The sequence below is a fragment of the Aspergillus clavatus genome, genomic scaffold (assembly GCF_000002715.2).
Source record: "Aspergillus clavatus NRRL 1 1099423829792 genomic scaffold, whole genome shotgun sequence".
Classification (NCBI taxonomy): domain Eukaryota; kingdom Fungi; phylum Ascomycota; class Eurotiomycetes; order Eurotiales; family Aspergillaceae; genus Aspergillus; species Aspergillus clavatus.
The window spans coordinates 167,417-185,595 of record NW_001517107.1 but is presented as its reverse complement, the minus strand read 5'-3'; the positions used below and the strand labels follow the sequence as shown (position 1 = coordinate 185,595).

The 18,179-nt window shown below is 49.3% G+C and overlaps 7 protein-coding genes across 7 annotated transcripts, besides 2 other annotated features; 3 read left to right on the top strand and 4 right to left on the bottom strand.

Moving 5' to 3' along the window:
• Positions 1 to 9: 9 nt before the first annotated feature.
• Positions 10 to 1,795, top strand: ACLA_043050 (putative chromate ion transporter; the record flags this gene model as incomplete). Its single annotated transcript, XM_001275012.1, has 4 exons — positions 10 to 255; positions 312 to 433; positions 515 to 1,095; positions 1,167 to 1,795. 4 exons carry the CDS (start codon positions 10 to 12, stop codon positions 1,793 to 1,795), a joined length of 1,578 nt encoding a protein of 525 aa, XP_001275013.1.
• A 358-nt stretch (positions 1,796 to 2,153) lies between these two features.
• ACLA_043040 (uncharacterized protein) lies at positions 2,154 to 2,621 on the bottom strand (the record flags this gene model as incomplete). The annotated part of the gene is made up of 1 exon (XM_001275011.1): positions 2,154 to 2,621. One exon carries the CDS (start codon positions 2,619 to 2,621, stop codon positions 2,154 to 2,156), a length of 468 nt encoding a protein of 155 aa, XP_001275012.1.
• A 1,408-nt stretch (positions 2,622 to 4,029) lies between these two features.
• On the top strand, positions 4,030 to 4,380 carry ACLA_043030 (uncharacterized protein; the record flags this gene model as incomplete). The annotated part of the gene is made up of 1 exon (XM_001275010.1): positions 4,030 to 4,380. One exon carries the CDS (start codon positions 4,030 to 4,032, stop codon positions 4,378 to 4,380), a length of 351 nt encoding a protein of 116 aa, XP_001275011.1.
• Positions 4,381 to 5,029: 649 nt separating this feature from the next.
• On the bottom strand, positions 5,030 to 6,717 carry ACLA_043020 (glycosyltransferase family 8 protein; the record flags this gene model as incomplete). The annotated part of the gene is made up of 3 exons (XM_001275009.1): positions 5,030 to 5,120; positions 5,477 to 6,167; positions 6,246 to 6,717. The coding sequence occupies 3 exons, from the start codon at positions 6,715 to 6,717 to the stop codon at positions 5,030 to 5,032; spliced, it is 1,254 nt and encodes a 417-aa protein (XP_001275010.1).
• A 443-nt stretch (positions 6,718 to 7,160) lies between these two features.
• Positions 7,161 to 9,638, bottom strand: ACLA_043010 (repressor protein; the record flags this gene model as incomplete). The annotated part of the gene is made up of 2 exons (XM_001275008.1): positions 7,161 to 7,409; positions 7,473 to 9,638. 2 exons carry the CDS (start codon positions 9,636 to 9,638, stop codon positions 7,161 to 7,163), a joined length of 2,415 nt encoding a protein of 804 aa, XP_001275009.1.
• Positions 9,639 to 11,065: 1,427 nt separating this feature from the next.
• Positions 11,066 to 11,088: a microsatellite.
• Positions 11,089 to 11,760: 672 nt separating this feature from the next.
• On the top strand, positions 11,761 to 14,544 carry ACLA_043000 (putative C6 transcription factor; the record flags this gene model as incomplete). Its single annotated transcript, XM_001275007.1, has 2 exons — positions 11,761 to 11,838; positions 11,962 to 14,544. 2 exons carry the CDS (start codon positions 11,761 to 11,763, stop codon positions 14,542 to 14,544), a joined length of 2,661 nt encoding a protein of 886 aa, XP_001275008.1.
• A 1,305-nt stretch (positions 14,545 to 15,849) lies between these two features.
• On the bottom strand, positions 15,850 to 17,565 carry ACLA_042990 (protein phosphatase regulator REG1; the record flags this gene model as incomplete). The annotated part of the gene is made up of 1 exon (XM_001275006.1): positions 15,850 to 17,565. The coding sequence occupies one exon, from the start codon at positions 17,563 to 17,565 to the stop codon at positions 15,850 to 15,852; it is 1,716 nt and encodes a 571-aa protein (XP_001275007.1).
• Positions 17,566 to 17,896: 331 nt separating this feature from the next.
• Positions 17,897 to 17,929: a microsatellite.
• Between the last annotated feature and the right edge of the window lie 250 nt (positions 17,930 to 18,179).

Sequence of the window (18,179 nt, the reverse complement as noted above, 5' to 3'; positions counted from 1 at the left end):
CGGGGAGAGATGCAGCTCCCAGCACCATTTTCCCGCTATCTCTCCTCGCTTCGCGCTTTGAACCAGCGTGTGCAGGAGAGAGCTGCGACAGAGCAGCAGAAGAAAGGTCTATATAGTCGATTAAGCGATGTCTTCTGTCGCACGTGGCATCTGGGATTTACTGCCTTTGGAGGCCCACCGGTTCATTTCCAGATTTTCCATGAGAAGTTTGTCGAGGGCAAAGGGGGCCAGGAGAAATGGGTGGACGAGCAGAGTGTGAGGCTGCATCGCAATAGAAAAGCGCTCCCTGTACTGACTGCTTTGTTTTGTAGTATCAAGAGCTTTTTGCTATTTGTCAAGCTCTACCGGGCCCCGCGAGCACGAAGATGCTCTTCTGCCTGGCTTTATTGCATGCGGGCTTCATCCCGGCCGTTTTAGTATTCATGCTATGGAGGTGAGGAACCAGACACTTTCTATTCTGCTTGCTGGTAGCCCAATGAGCAACTCACCGAAACGGAGCTGACTTCTATCTCAGTCTTCCCGGCGCGGTAGGCATGTACGCTCTCTCCCTGGGAATTCAAAATATCAATGATTCCCTACCCCCTATCGCATATGCACTCCTCTCTGGTCTGAATGCCTCAACCGTGGGGATCATTGCTTTGGCAGCAGTCCAGCTAGCGGAGAAAGCAATCAAGGACAAGCTCACCCGCATTCTGGTCATCCTTGGGGCGTGCGCAGGTCTCTGCTACAATGCTCTCTGGTATTTTCCCCTGCTGATGGTGATTGGTGGCATGTCCACTGTTGTATGGGATGGATGGATGAGCCAATTCATTCGTAAGACGAGATTGAAATGGAGACGGAGGGATAGCCACCTGGAAGAAGCCAGGCAGGCAAATGATGTTCCCTCTGAAGTGGAGCTCCAGGAGCAACAGGATCGTCAGAGTCAAATGATAACCGTCAACCAGAGCAATATGCGGTCACGAAAGACTAGACAGGCTACAATGCCCCTCCCGGAGTCGACATCTGATACGCAGACTTTATCCTCGGAAGTTAGCTCGTCTCAGGATCATATCATCCGTATCCGTGTTGGGATCATGGCCTGCATCGCTTTTTTCGGTAAGCTGCATGCTCATGCCATTAACCATTCCTCTGCTCTGATATGTGAGCGCTTGCTGATTTCTATCCAGCATCATTCATCGCGATCATGGTAGCAAGAGGCGTTATAACCGCCCCACCACTTGCCCTCGATCTATTCGCAAACATGTATCTGGCGGGGACGATTATCTTCGGTGGCGGCCCTGTCGTGATCCCTCTTCTTCGCTCCTATGTCGTCGACCCCGGCTGGGTGTCTGGCAGGGATTTCCTGATCGGCCTGGCTCTTATTCAAGCATTCCCTGGCCCGAACTTCAACTTGGCCGTTTTCTTGGGTGCTCTTGCTCTCCAGAAGTCTCAATTCCCGACTATCTTCGGTGCCTTCCTCGGCTACATCGGCATCTTCGTGCCCGGTATCACACTGGCAGTTGCTATGCAAAGCTTCTGGAGAGTGCTGCGCCAGAAGAAATGGGTCGTCGACTGGCTAAGGGGCGTCAATGCCAGTGCTGTCGGTCTGGTGTTTACCGCTGTGTATAGGCTCTGGGAGATTGGGTATCTCACCCCCAAGGCCAGCAATGGCCAAAGTCTTGCTATTGAGCCATGGTGGGTGGTTGTTGCAGCCGTCACCTACGCAGAGAATGCTTGGTTCAAGGTGCCTCCACCAGTGGCGATTATCTTTGGTGGTATTTTAGGTCTTTGCTGGTATGGTGCTGTTGAACGTTAGATCAGCATCTATACAAGACATGGCAGTCAGGGATATACAAGACTTCTAATGTGCTGTCTTGGATGAAGAATCTAGATGCAGTCCACCTGTTCCAATATAGTTCTACAGGATTCTTTGGACCCAAGGATTGAAAACACCTCTCAGAGACAACTTTATAAGAAATCATCATTTATTTTGTGACTATTACTGCAGGGTCAAAGCATTGAAATCTGGACCAGTACGCACTAGTAAGATAATCCACCATGTCACACTCTACAAGCTTTTGCCTTATCCAATCGAGGCATTCACTCAAGCTCTCATGAAATATAGAGACACCCTGTTGGCCATGTGAACACATTCAATGACCACCAGAACTCTTTTATTCATGACCACCTCCGTGGTGTGACTGAAGTGCAAGCCCCTCGCTAATTTTCTTTGTCACGACCCTGATTCCTTCATCATGAGTATCGGGGTTATTGAGGGTCATCCAAGGGATGCAGCCGTTATGATGGCGTAGTTCTGCGTCAATAAGATACAGGCCAAGCCCGGGTTGCTTGGAGACTCGAGCCACTTGCTGCAGGAGATCACCGAGATTCTTCAATTGCTGTGTATGTTTACGCAAAAATCGTGACTCGATCGCAGTCACCAGAGCCGTGTCCTGGGACTTCTCAGCCAGGGAACACAGTCGTTCCAGATCCTCAAAGAGCTTCTTCTGGACCATGAATACCTCCCGACAGGGGGTGACGGGGTCGACAGGCGTATCTGGCCACTCAATCTTCGGTGCTTGGATGTCTGTGGGCTTAGATCGGCCTCCACGTGTAATGAGATATTTCTCCAGCCAAGTCATATCAATTAAGCACTCTCTAGCACTCCTTTCCCAAAGCCTAGTTGGTTCCACCTGTCAGCTTTGAAGGACTACAACCACACGCCCGACAGAGATGGAAACAATAAAGAAAACATACATGGCGAATCCATGCAGTGCGATGTTACTGCGTGAACAATCTGCTGCGAGTTTTCGATATACCAGCCAGCTGGTCAACTCTTGGTGAATGTGACCTCTGACGGACTTCCACCGCTGTTAGTCAAGCTTCATAGAAGAGGGAAAGTCGAGAGCAGGGGTCCAGTAGCAAGGATGAACGGTATCAATACCTCCTCTAGCTCGTTTGTAAAAGTCGATGGGCGGAGCCACTTGTCGAGGTCGTGGCCGGAAATCTCAGAGATGGCTGCCCTGGCTGATTCTGTCATTGTTGTCTCTATAGATGTAGAACTGTTTGTATTCGTGAAGGACCAAGTGTTCCGAGGACTATGAAAAGACTGAACATGCTGGAAAGCACACGACACCTTGGGCGCTCTGTCCTCTTGATATAGCCTTCTCAACGGAAATACAGCTCCGGCTCATCATAATGACATAGGAACCATAGATGAATTTGTGTTGATGTGGGAAACTCGCCAGGAATAAAGGTAGTGTAGCAGGAGAGGAACGAAGACACGACAGGCATCCCAAGCCCTTGCATCTAAATGAAAATGGTAGAACAGTCCCTCATATTGCACTGGAACATATGCCGTTCATGACTTGGCATAACATTAAGCAATTTTTGGATCATGAGATGCGTACATCAATATCGTGGACACTATCCCAGACACCTCAGGTCTGGAGATGACGGAATTCAGAATACTGCCCCTTATTTGGTACGAGTGATGCAATAGCTGCGATCATCGGGACAATATTTCTTAGGCTCTCAATGGATCATTGTTAAGCAGTGTCCGCCAAATCATCTGCCAGCTAAAGGTGGTTTCGTTCTCGCATCTTGTGTCGGAAGGGCCTGGTTAATGCGGGCTCAGGCTCAGGCACGAAAGGCTCTCATGTATTGGTGGCATGATTCTATTCCTGATGTATCTGGCCTCACTGCTATCTTGTCAGAATTCGATGAAAGTCTTTCAATGTTCCCAGAAGTAAGGTGTTCATCGTCTCAACGACCTCTAATATCACAAGCGAAGTCGAAACCCCTGCTTTCTTAGTAGGACACTTTGCATTTTCCTTAAGGGGCACAAACTTGAAGCTTCAACGGGGAGAAGCTGATATGACGTCATAGGGCACTCTAAGCTCAGCGATGGCGGTGAAATATGGCAATATAAACACATCTACTGGGTTACTCTAGAGAGGACAACGCCATATTTCCTGGGCTCTTGTCATGTCTTTTCTCTAAGTACACTGGGTATCACCGAAGTTCCAACTTACTTTGATGGCTTAAAAAATGCTCTACAATGCCCTCATTCGCACCCACCACATCACATCTCGCAAGAAAGTGTCTGCCTTGAAACGCGCAGCGGACATGCACAATTGTTTCGTACTTCTTCGTTCCGGAGGCTGTCCGGGAATCATGTATGTTGAAGCGGAAGGCAAAGACTCTGTTGAGTCATGGGTCAACGTGGTACGCAATCTGCGGTATAAAGACTTTCAGCTCGTAAGCCGGCCGGGGGTGGTGACGAAAGAAACTCAAGGCGAAGATTCCCAGGTGAATGGACATGCTCGAAGCTCGAAACCAGCAGCGAGACCCATTGTCGGACTATCCGAAGTCGAGACAGCAAAGAGTTTGGTGGTTTGATGGAACAGCGGGGTGTCTGGGCCTGGTGGAGAAAAGGCATGGGATATTCCAGTGACTGAGATCTCACATTTCAGTGGACCCGGTTCGGGCCACCCGAGTTGATTTCCCTCCACCAGGCATATGCTTCTAAGCATTCGGAGGATCTCCAAGCTCCCTTGGTGCTTAATATTAGCATGACTATGTGACCCGGAACTTTCAAGTGCCATTGAGTACATGCTGCTATCCTTGCACATAGTTCCACTGCTCCTGGGCGCCCACCGTGCATGCTCGAGGCTTTCTCTGCTTGGACTCCAGTGCCGCAGCACCAAGTCCTTGCATGCCCGGGCCAGGGACATTTCCATTCCCTCGGCCAAGACCTCCAACACAAATACTTCGTCATCGAAGCCAGCACCTAAAAGGATATGCAGCAAATGATACGAAAAGTTGCCGTATATTACTTACCACGGCGCGAGTGATCCCACACCTCAAATTAAAATCAGTGGGTCTAAAACCATTGTCAGACTAGCGAGAGCTGAGAGAAGCTGACAGGGACGGGGACCTGTTAGCCAGAGATCGTGGCAGCTTGTTTATTGCCGAATATCTAAAGCGGGGGGGTATCATACGCCGGACATCTAGCAATAAGGGGGCATTGATTGGATGTACACACTGTCTAATTGCCATGCAGCGCAGTGATATCGACTTCAAAGTCAATGATCATGCTGTGTGATGCTCTGTAGGACGAGTTGCCCAGAAGACCAAGTCTGATGCCCTAAGACATAAGCTTGTCAATGTGGCTAGGATGACCCTGTTTTCTGCAGGTTACAGGTATATTTGAACACGGATGAAATTTAGCATATCTATAAATAGAATCTATATACGAGACGCATTGAACAATTTATTCCCGCGGTATACACCGAACTGTGTTATATGCATAAGCCCACTGATCCCCCCATCGTAACTCCTTAAGACGCCGCTGTATATGCTGTCACTGGAAAAAAGAAACTATGAAAGTCCATATCACGAGGAGCCGGAAGATCCGTCACTCGGAGGCTTTTCTATGGGAGGCCAATCCGGTGCAGGATAGCTTAATAATTTACAGATGTCCTAAAGTATATACGTTAGCAGGAGCTCTCTTTTCGTCAATGCCGATGTGGGATTAGAAACCTTTCGTCTCTGACGGAAATCTTGGTAAAGTGATTTCCAAACCTCCCGGTCCCGACACCCCTTCTCCTGGGACGTGCCGGGCTTAAAATCACACTTTGGCAATAATTCAGCCAGCAGTTTTTGCGGCCACATAACCCAAGGCTTAGGTAGCGGCCAGTCTGAAAAGTGTACAAGTTTGGCTTCGGCCAAGACTTTGTCGGGGTCCCAGGTCTCGTAATCGTTTCCGAGAAAGTATCTGTGATCTTTCTTTCGGAATTCCCCGGTGATCAACCCGTACTGCCGATGCGGAAGCACAAGGGCCGAATCGCCATATCGGCTGTTCAAAAGCTCCATATCATACCGCTGAGTATCGTTGTCAAGGCTGGTATCCACCTGACCGTAGAGAGCTGGTTGCGCCCTTTCCATCAGAGCAGTGAACTCTCGGTAAGAAGGCTCAATTACGACCAGCAAGGACGATAGCTGTTTTGTCTCAGGAAGTGTCCAGTAGGCCCGCGGCATCGCCGCTTTTGTCGGAGGAAGGAAGAAAAGCTCGTCCATTTCCTGAAGTACCGTTACGTCGGAGTCAAGATGGATCAAGCGGTCGTATTCTGTCTCGCCAAAAGCAAGTAATTTCGTGATGCTCTTGTCCCAGGATTCGCCTGAACCTGAATTGATTGTGGCCACGGGTTAGCGTCTTCAAATAGGCAAGATGAGTTCCGTGATCGAGTTCTCATTTCACTCACCTTCTCCCGGTTTAATGATACTCGGGTCAATCGGCACCAGGACCACCTTGTACTTCTCCTTGGCGAGCTGCAATAGTTGACTATCTCTGTCCCGGTTATCGGAGACGTACAAATCCCAACCTTCTGGATAAAAAAGGACCCTTTCAGCTCGACTGCCCAGACGATCCAGTGCCTCGAATACCATCACGGCATTGCAGAGATATGCGCTCGATGTCGCATATTGGCTATACGCGTAGCGCGACCAATCTACTGTATCATAATCGAGGTGCGAAACTGGCGGCGGCGGTGCCGGTTCACGGCGGAACCAAAGGATCAGAAGGACAAGCACTAGGAAAATGATCCAGGTTCGAATACGTCGTAGTTGTCGTTTCACGATGGCAAGGCATGGCTCGTCGGGGATGTCGAAGAAGTCCGCTTCGGAGGACCCAGAACCCCTGCGATAGGGAAGAACGGAGCCCTTTTTAGTTCCCATTTTACGTCAAAGAACAGAGTAATAAGGTGCAGGAGGCCATTCTGTCGTGTGAGACACAGATGGACTCAATCTCCTGGCGGACATTCAAAGATCTGGACCACGGATACCCCCTGTAAGTGATGGAGATCCGCAGACCCCAACAATGCACACACGTGATCATGTCCTCATCCTGGTTTGGGGACTCATAATTTTAGCAACAAGCATCTTTCAAAAAACAATGCTCAAACAAATATTTGTTGGCTTATATTCTCTCTATCATTTACCAATGTGTTGAGCAAATAATACCATCTTTGTAGTGACTCTCAGATGAATGATATTCTGTGGGTGTCTACGGGTATGTTTGCCGGTTATATTTATAGATCGATCCTGCTCTCAAATATGATATGGCTACTATGTACAAGTTTCAAGACGTCGATCTCTTCTTCTGTGATCAGAATGTCTAATCAGACGTGATCTAGCCGTGACTGAATCGCCCTCTCGTCGAATGGTCCCTTCTCACCAACGTAATTCCGAAGAGCTTCGAATGTCATCAATCGGCGAGGCGCCTTTCGTCCCGTCAAGAGTTCAAATTGCGCGATGGCTTGTTCTGAAACGTTGTCAAGACCATCTACCAGAACCCATGGCCGGCCAGTTTCGCTTCGGAATCGACGCATCTGACGTAATAATGAGGTATCCAGGGGTTTATATGCAAACTATTTGCCAACAGAACAATTAATTGAGAATTCACTGTCAAATACAATCAAGGGACGGCTTACCTCCAAGACCACGCCCCCAGTCGGACTTCCGAGCCACTGTGGCGGCATTTCGAAGTTGGCTGGAGGCTCATCTCTATCGGGATCTGCAGGCACGCAGGAGGCGATCAAGCACGGAGGACTGGCATCTGATGGCCACTCATCTTGAAGCGATCTCAGCACCCGGACCACTTGAGCTGACCCTACCTGCGATGCAGCCCAAGAATTAAAGTGGCGTGCGACACTTTCCGCGCGCGATGTAGTTCGGTTGTATATGAAGATCTTGCGGCAACCCAGTCGAAGCATTGCATAGATTGCCGCTCGGCTCATGCCACCCGCTCCGATCACCAATCCTGTGGTTTTCAAGGAACTGATGGCGTTGCGGGGGGACAGATTACGACTAATACAAGTCATGATACCCACCCAATCCGTGTTTTCTCCATACCATCCCAGGACGGGGCCCGCCTGATTACGGCGGCTGGCCTGCTCTTGCAATGGAAACATGGTACCATCTGCGCGTGCACGTAACGGCATGATAGTATTGATCGCTCCGATAGCCTCAGCATGTCTGCTTTTTGAGGCCAGTTTCTGAGAGACCTGTACTCTCCATGGCTGAACAATGCTCGCACCTCCAAAATGCGGGTCACGGCCGAGTCTGTCTAATGCCGCAAGGGAGGGAGATTCGGGGATACTGTACGTGTGGCTCATCCCGCAGTGGCGGAAAGCAGCATTGTACATGACAGGCGAAAGACTGTACGCGACGTTTCCTCCGAGAATGTAGAATTGAAGAGGGTCTAGCGTATAGCTCTGGAATAAGGCTTGAACTGCGTCTTGTGAAGTGATCAAGGCGTCCCTGCCATTGTTCAAATGACGCGTGATCGCTGGATGGGTCACGGAAGTAAGTACTGGATTGAAGACTTGAGAAGTTCTCCCCAGACTGCCTGTATTGTAGGCAATTATAGGTGGGTGCGTTCCGGATAAGGACTGAATCTTGTTTGTGAAATTGCCAACGGCTGCATTATCTTCGCGCTCGGTGGCCACCCGCAGGATGCGCACAAGTTGACAACCAAGCTTTTCAGCTTCGATATAAAGGGAAAGGCACTCATCATCCTCCCAAGACACGCAGGAGGATGGTTCAATGACGTAATGCCCAATGATCTTTGTTCTGCCCCTGTTGCGAATCACCCGTTTCAACAGGGACTGATCTTGACCCAAATCCACGGCTAGATACTCCACTGCCAGCCTTAAGCCGTGCTCCAGGATATGAAAGTACAGCTTGGATAATTGGGCCGAGGAGAGGTCACCGCTACCGATTCCAGATGCTGAGGTGTCGATAGAGAATACGATGGGTGTCCGGGCATTCCTGCGAAGCAAGGAGACCTGCCTGCTCACAGTGTTTGCCATGGTTGAGCCCCAGCGGTCAACGCAGAGCTCAATCGCATCTCCACCCGACTCCAGCTCCGCCAAGTCAACAGCCCCTTCAATCAAATTCGAAGAGCGGACGAAGATCGCATGGGTGAAGGATCGCAGTTCGGGAGGTGTCTCCAACAGCACAAACGGTGAATCGTAGCCGGATTGATCCACGTCTGCACCGGTGACGAAACGTACAAAACGAGTGAAATCCTCCTTCGCCTCTCGTAATTTGAACGAATAACTGATCGAACGGCGGTCCGCCGTGTCTTCGTCAGTCTGAGCCGACATGTTGGAACGGTCTTCTACATTGTAATACTCGAAATTCGAACAAGTCCTGTGCAAAGGGTCGCTCTCACAGAGTAACCTGACTGCCTGTTCGTCTAAGCCTAACAGGCGTTGGATGCGATCCATGTCACGGACAAGGTACACGACGGGATTGGTTGCCGAATACAAACGGAGGTGCTCCTGTACCGGGCGAGTCAGGCTCCCAAGACCGCACTCAATGACACATTGCGAACGATGATTATCAAGCATTTTCTTGAGAACATCGATATCGCGACGTTGAAACTCTTGGCTGCCATAGTGCTGAAGATATTCATGCCGCGTGAGCCCGGTGACTTCTTTGAAGTAATGGTCCTCCGTGATGAAACGTCGCTTTAAAGCAGCAGCCGCAACGAAGCCCAAGGAACGCTTCCCGCACCCTCGGATGCCGACCAGCACTAAGGAGGCATCAGGGTTGAATTCCCGCCGCGGGCTGAGGTCTGGGGCCGGAGGCATCATCCCGATAAAAGAAATCGACAAAGGTAACGTGGAATCACTGTAGAGACAATGAATCAATCCTCATTCAACCAGAGAGAGTGATCGTCAAGAGCGCCATTTTCTTTTTCAATATTTCAAGTAACTCTGCGCCAAAACTAAGCTCATTACACTGCAAGCATTCCTCTTGATGGAAGCGAACAATGGGCGTTAAGACGAGGTTCCCCAGCAACACAACGGTAAGGAAGTTGCAATTACGATGCAGCAGGGAGTGTTTTGATGATTCTGCAAGAAAACATTGTATTTCTTATTTATCATGGAGCAGCAGATTATGATTTGCGAGACTCACTTATGATCAGAATAATAGTTGGTGGTTAGAGTCGAACGGACGGAGGGCGTCACTGATGATTTGCCGGTTGGTCGATGTGCTTTTCCCTAGATGGAGATTCTGCCCTGTGCTACCGCCTGGGGATGTGGGTCGCGGCAAAGCTCTTAGCCGGGTCAATAGTACCTCTTCCCTCTTCCCTCTTTGCCCTCTTGAAGTCTTTCAGGCTCAGAAGATTGAGTCTGAGATCACTCTCGGAAGCAATTGGCTACTCTTTCAGAGTGATATCAGTTCTATCCGATGCCCAATTGCGTCTTTTTGTGAGAATCCAATGTGAGTACCATCCATGTTGATGGAGTTACTATGGATTATATGACAGCCATTGCACCAAACAATGAGCATATCATATCGGTCGAAGGCTAACCCAAAATGATACCTCTTGTGTGACAAATTCTTTTAGATACATTGTCAATTCTATTATTACTCTATACAGATCGATCGTGTTAATTATTATTCATGGGGGGGGAACTATATAATGGAGACTTACCGACTCGGGATGCCGGGGAGGCTCGGTCCAAGATTAACCCAAGGTAGGTATGATTAAGTGGGATGTAGTAGTAGTGTTCTCACATCTCATGGGCAATTGAGCTTTGTAGCCTACTCTGAGATGGATGCTACTAGTACTAGGTACTAGAATCATTAATCCCCTTTAGTCTCCTGCTCAATCTGATCCACGGAGATGTTGAGAATTGAGAAATTCACGAGTTTGTCAAAGTGCCGATGATCGGCAGTTCTTGCGAGACAGCAACTTGTACGGAGTGTACGGAGTACTATGGTCAGGGTGCTCTTTCAACTCTGGATACTTAATATGATTGATTGATAATAGTACTAGTCTGATGGATACTACGGAGCACTTGGATATAATCAATTCATCATACATGATACATGTAGTTAGTTACCTACTACCTTAGTTACTCTGTAACTCTGGAAATATATTCGAAGGACCGAGCCTGGGGGTATTGTATGGTATTGTACCCCATCAGGCGTTCTCAAATACATGCAATTACTCTATAACAACCTGCAGCAATATATAAACACAAACGATAGATAATACTCATAGCCATACTACTACTACTACTACTGCTAACCAACAATCAATGTGAGTCCATCTCTAATGCATATCTTATGTCTCTCTAAGACTGAGAATCATCCCACATCCTGTTGTGGAGAACCGTGGAGGAGGCAATGTGGGGTGAAGCCGACGGACTTTCGAGTAGTCGAGTCTCGACGGTTCAACCAATTTCTCTTACAATTTTCCTACATCACTTCCCAGCCTCCTCCCCGATGCACTCTGATAGAAAGCCGTTCTACTTTTCCTCGGAATGGGTCTAGTCCTCTCAGGTGTGACAGAGTCTCATCCAAGATCTGGCACGGAGTAAGCGTCGGGCTGATAATCGACTCTGCGCTCGTATCTAGTGGCTATGGATCTCTGTGCAGATGTGTCTCTCTATACCTTCATCCTTCCTATATCTTTGATTCTGGTTTGGCGTAATTTCTTGACCGCATTCTTTCCGGTTGCGCCATATTGAATCGGAAGCACCATTCAATTATCGGCGACATAACCTAGAGGCAGGCAGCTTGATCATTGTTGTGTGCGTTGTGTGATCTTTAGTCGTTGATCTGGTTTCCGCTGGTTACGATTTCCCTGACCTCCTGCTTCTTCATTTTCCTGGGGGGGCCTACAGCGAGTTTTTGTATCTCTTACTGCTTCCTCTCCCTACATGGCGTGCAAATTTGCCCGTCATTAATTTATCCTCGATGGACGAAGGTCCCGATCCCAAAGCTCCTCGGCGCAAGAGGGTCTCGCGCGCTTGCGACAGGTGCCGGAGCAAAAAGGTTGGTCACTACTCTGCTTTTCTATCTCTCCCGGGTCTTCTTCTTGCTCTTTCTCCTTTGAATCTCACTCTTTCAGCCTGCCTGGGGTGGTTGACTGGTGCTGACATCGAAATTGTTTCATAGGACAAATGCGACGGTATTCGTCCCACCTGTTCCGCCTGTCAAGCCTCTGGCCAGGCCTGTTCGTACGATCCACATGCGAAAAAGCGTGGGTTGCCGGAGGGCTACGTCCGTGGTCTCGAGAAGCTTTGGGCATTATCCATCTGTAACATTGATGGCTTTGAAGACACCATGTTGGCTCTCTTGGGCACAGCCCCTGGCTCCGATGGCCGGAGGGACAAGCTCATGAGCTTGTGGAGAGATGATGGCACCTCAGAAACATTGCATGATTCCTGGAAGACTAGTCGCCTGTACGGTGCGCTCGAGAAGATGCTGGCGAATTCCGATACGTCCTCGACCCCGGGATTCGGTAAAAGGTCGCGAGAGGGTCATGATCGCGATTCAGTTGACTCGGCTAGCGAATGGGGTTTTAGGATCGACCGAAGTTCCACGCCCTTTGCTCACGATGCACCCCGAGTGATCAGATCGACTCCTTCGCCCAATACCAAGAGGCCTCGATTGTCGTTCTCTGATGGCAGTCAACCTGCGCCGCAGATTCTTTTCAGACCCCAAGCCCTGAAACTCCCTTCACAGACTTCACAACTATTGGACCTGTATTTCGCTGTCACCCATTCCTGGTTTCCGGTCGTCGCGAAGCATAACATTCTGCGAGCTTCTTACCTCTACGCGAGTTCTCCCCTCTCCATCACGAGTATGTCGCCTGGGTCCGGCGACCATGCGGCGCTGTGGGCTGTGCTCAGTTACACAATTTCTCAGTCGCGCACCAGCGCACGAGACCGCGCGCCGGGGATGATTTCGACAACGAAAAAGTACTACGCGATCTCTCGCAACCTGATTCCCTCGGAAACGGAACGTTACGAACTCGGACATGTGCAGGCACTTCTACTACTGGCCCTGGTGAATACCGGCCTTGAAGATTGGACCGCTGCCTGGCTGCTGAGCGGCCAGGCTATTCGCATGGCTATTTCCATGAACTTGGGCTCGCTGGTGGATGTGCGGCGGTCCGACGAGTTGCGGCAAGGGAAAGCTGTTTTCCTCGGCTGCTTCGTAATCGATTCATTACTCTCTTTCCGCCTGTCGCGAAGGCCCTGCATGCACCCTCGCAATCTGGCCACGGTGGGACTCCTGGAAGAGGACGGCTTAGAAGAGTGGAATTCGTGGGCCGACGTGCTCCCACCGAGGAGCACGGCTGGGGGAAAGAATCCGCCGCGCCGGGGACCGTTGCTTGCCCTCAGTTGCTTCAACCGGCTTGTCGAACTAGCAGGTGTACTCAACAAAATCGCTCGCGACGCCACCACTGGGACCAATTCTCATATGGTTGCGCAACAACTGGTCTCGGAATTGAAGCAGTGGGATGATCGTCTGCCCCTCGGATGCAGGTTGATCGGACCAGATAGTATTTATCCCGAACGGCACTCACCTCTCCTTCCTCATCAGAGCTACCTGGGATTGACTTATGTTGCTACGCTATTATGGCTTTATCTGCACATTGCGTCCCAGGAAATTGGGTTCCACCGCTCGCAGCGACCCGCTGTCGAGGGTGCTAAGAAGCTTCTGTTCCGCGTCCTTCCAATGATCTCTCAGCATCTGGAAAACTTTCCCATGTGTGGTCTGCCTCCGATCTTCGAACTCTCTTTGCGCACCATCGCCGAACAGGCGTCCATTTTGCGAAGCAGACTGGAGCCTGACTCGTTCCCGTTCGCGCAATGGGCTGAGGCACTTCTTCAACGGACAGTGGAGCTTGATTCTACGTGGCCCCTGTATCGTTCGTTGAACACAACTATCGAGAACTGGAACAAGTTCAAAGACATGCCAGAACAAACATCATCTCTGCCATCATCTGAGCAAGATGTCTTCTTAAGCAACAGGCATATGATGTCCAACATGCCTTCCGCACTCGATAACATGGCAGCCGCAACACCGAGGCAAGGAAATATACCGGGTAATATGCATGCGTACTCGGATAGGAGAAATCGCCCCGGTACAGGCGAAGCCGACCATGCTTCCTCGATACTGGGTATCAGCATTCCTATAGATGTGCAGTACATGACCCCCAAGGATACAACAATGGAAGCCACAGACTTTTCCGTGCTTAATGTATCTCTGCAACAGTCGATCTCTGGGATTCCGGCATCATTTGACAAGACCAAATCGACGAATGAATTAGATATTATGCTGGTCTCATCTATTCATCCCCATCCACCGACTCCCGACTCCTCGACATCCAACTCAAATGTGCCCGGCAGTGCCACGAGTAATGATCGGTCCTTAGCCCTGGGATACGATACAAACGTGAACTCCGACCACTCCGTTACTGATGATCATGCCACACCTAATGACCTCGATGCTATCTTCAAAGACCTTGCATATCTTGACACAACAGAATGGGCTACGAGTCGCGAGGCGGGCTTGAAAGATTTTGGCTTCATGGACGATAGTACCTTCCAGGCATTTTGCCACGACCCGGATCGCTTGGGCGGGTCGCAGCCATTGGTTCACCCTCCGTCCATTGCAGACATTTGGCCTCCGCCGGGTTTCTTCCCAGAGACGTTTCGGGATTCCACAGATGAGCCAATGGAGAGTTGATTCACACGTGGTTAACCTGTGATATCTTGAATCGCAGTTCTCATATCGGGATCTTCCACCTGGACGCTTAACGCTCATTCAAGGAGCTCCTCCCTTGGGAGCTCAACTATCCAAGTCGGAGTGGGCTTGTAGTTTCTTTCTTATGCTGTGATGAGAACCAAGCTCAAACTATATTCATACGTACTGTCTAAGACATCCTAATTGTAAGTCATCATTTTCTCTGATACTTTCCGAGCCCGATGGCAAGACTAATAGAATCTCTGTCAGTGAGGTGTCCATACGCAAAATCCATCTAAACTCAAAGAAGTTCATGCTCTTTACGAGCTATTTGTTTACCCATTGAGGTTGAGTACGAGAGGGAACCTGCATCTGATGAACACCTATTTCTCGACTATATACTTAATCCAACCTGATATAATCCTTTTCATTGCTCCGCCAAACAGCATACTTTCATGTGATGCTTCGCCTCCTGAGACCCTTCAGCCGAATTCCCCTCCTTGTGTTCTACATCATGTGCACAAGAGAAGGACAGTCGGGTTAGATACTCTTGATATCCAGAAAGTGAAGCCTGAAGAAGAAGAGAACGATATGAATCGCAAACTTGAATATCATCGGTTCTCCAGCCTATCAATCCCTACAGTGAAATATCTAGCAAGTTCTCTGCAAGCGCTGTTCTGTAGTTCCAGGGGTTGAGATGCCTTCGGTAGCCACAGCTCTCTGGTCTCGCCTCGCATGGCATCTTTTGAAATCAATGGTTAGCTTTGCTGTCGTCGACGAAGTTTTCTGCCCTTAAGATCCTAGGTATGTGGGAAAGCAACCTGACAGGTAGAAGACTCGCAGGGGTGTGCCTGAAAGTTCCTAGACATATGCTCAAAAGATCTTCACGGATAAGATTCTAGAGTTTGATTTTAGGGTCTACGCACAGTAAGTGTGCAGATGCATAGAGCATTACGATTAGTTTTGTTATCATTGCTAAGTTCGTGGTCATCATGAGTTTCCAAACGTGGAACATAACATAGAAGAGAAACACCACAGGCAAAATCCCCACACTCAAATGCGCCGTCCAGAATATTTTATCAAGTAATGGATATCAAATCGAAGATATCCTCCTCACTACCCTTGATGCGAGCCGTAAGAAAGAACACTGGCAACCTCCAACGCCGTAACATGTAACCTTTGGTCAACATAAAACCAAATATAACCAGACCAACATAAGATGAAACAATTCGTCAGTAAAAGGGGAAGTAACGCCAACCATGCTCTTGAAAAATTCCTGATTCTTCAAAGGATCTTCTGTACTGTCTGTTACCTTCGCCAGCCAACATTCCATATCACATGGGCAATATCTCGAGCTGTGTTTACCGTGTCGATCACCCGATCGAATATGCTGGCGCTCGCCGAGTCTCTTTCGTCATCACCCAAACCAGGATTGGAAGAATTCGAATGGAGTGGTCGATCAAGTTCTTCTTCGTCTTCAGGATTCACAAACCAAGGCCGGCTTCCATCTCTAGCAGCTTCGAGTTGGCCCGGTTGCCGATCTAAATCGGAGTGGTCATCGTCCCAGCCGTCCAGTAGGAAGTTAGGAGACGGCTCGGAAAAGGTGGACGATGAAGAGAGAATGGTGGATTTCGAAAAATACCCAGACCATCGGCCCATCATTGAGCCTGAAGGAGGTTCTGGGGTGTCCCCGCGGTATTTGAGAGTTGTGGAAGGTAGCGGTGCGATAATCTTGTTTTCGGTATTGGAGCTGCTTCGCAGTGTGTTTCTCTTCCGAGCGAATTCTTGTGACGAATTTTCTTCGCAAAGCACAGTACCATCGTCCGATGATATGTTTTCCTCCCAAGACGCTAGCCAGTTTTCTTCCCCTTCATCAACGTCCTTAATTTCAACTGCGATGCATTGCACCACCTCATTGTTGAAGTGAATTCGGCGTTTCTCACACGGTGACACGAGGCCAGACGACAGATTTGTGGGGGCTTGCGATAAAAGAGCGGAATTAGCGGACGAGGAGTCCAATGTACATCCTACTCTAGGCCGTGAGAATGAGGCCCGGTGGCGTTGGAGACCTGCTTCTTGCGCCTTCAAGATAGCGCCGGCGTGTTGCAGGAGGGTGTGCTGAGATAATGAACGTTGCAGGATCGCCTCTGACGCGGTCCTCTTCTTCAAGATCGGCTTCCTATCCAGATACAAATTGGGCGTTTCAAGGCGGCTTGGGGGCGGTGAAACACTTGGTGACGTTTTCGCCGCTTCGTTTGATGATTTTAAAGGACCATAAAGCCATGTTACATCACAGTCTTTCAACCTAGAAGAACCTGTTAGATCCGAAGAAGGCCACAAAGAATGATCTCCAATGCCGTGTCGGTTGGCTTGATGAAAAACGAACCAGTTGAGGGTCTCCGGCGACACAGTGCCCAGGCGATGCTTCAGCTTCGCCCAAGTTCTCCAGGATGCGTTCTCTAGCCTCGCACCGTTGCTGTAGACATCCCTACGGCCGACCACATACCGCCATGATTTCCAGATATCCTCTTCTTTCCATTCGTAAGACAAATAATCAACATGTCTCGAGGGCTCCTCCTCAGCCAAAGCGTCATCTGCGGCCAGGGTATGTGGAACCAACCGTTGGAGAGTTGTCCATGATGGACCCAAACCATGACCGGAAGCATCCGCCGAGCGAAGAAGGTTGGGCTTAGCGAGCTGATTCGAATCATATGCCGGTAGAATGATCTCATCATCGCTGTCGTCGCTCACGCTGAGGGATAGGCTACTGAGGGTTGTAGGAGTGGGAGGTAGCTGGTCCTCGGTAGCATCTGCGAATTCCGGCGAGGTAGGGATGGACGATAGGGCGGAAGATGTAATCGGACTCGGACAATGTCGCTGGGAGTAGGTATGAGGTGGAAGTTTGAACATAGCAATATCGGGTGCTTCCAGGCAATACGTTTGAGCCATAGCACATCGTGAAGGAGCCGGGGCAGAAGGCGTAGGTTGTTGGTCTTGCGAGATTGATACCACGGGACTCGTCATATCGAGGTCGCAGAGATCGATCATCGAGTTTCAGACGGGTTGACAATGCCAGGAAGATCCAAAAGCCCTCGGGGACTCAATTGAGAATACTGGAGAAATTAGGCTCGAATGGAAGGAATTGATTGCATCAGGAAGCAGAGACAAGCATGATATCTATTTGCTGTGGGAGTGACGATATTATGATATGATAAGAATACTGACAATATCGAATATAGGTGGAGATCACAAGAGAACCTTAGAGAGAAAGGAAAAAGAGAAACAATTTATTTGACATGGATATTGAAAAATCCAGTTATCAGAGTACATTCGGGGCTAGCACATCAGGGGGGTGCTTCTTCTTCCTCTTCTTCCTCTTCTTCTTCTTTTGCCCCCTTCGTCGCCTTTGGAGCGTCATTTGTTGGTCAGAGCACTAAGCAGAAGTTTAGTTCACACTTTCATTCAGAAGGAAAGTTGCGGAGGAGTAATGATAATACTTGGTACAAGTTGGTAGGTACTTACCTATCCTGGTAAGGTCAGGTAAAGTACCCTAGGATACGCGAGGTTTGTGGGTTACATACAGTACCTTACATTGCTTACTATAGTACATAGCCTGGCTGCTAGGTACCTATCTACTA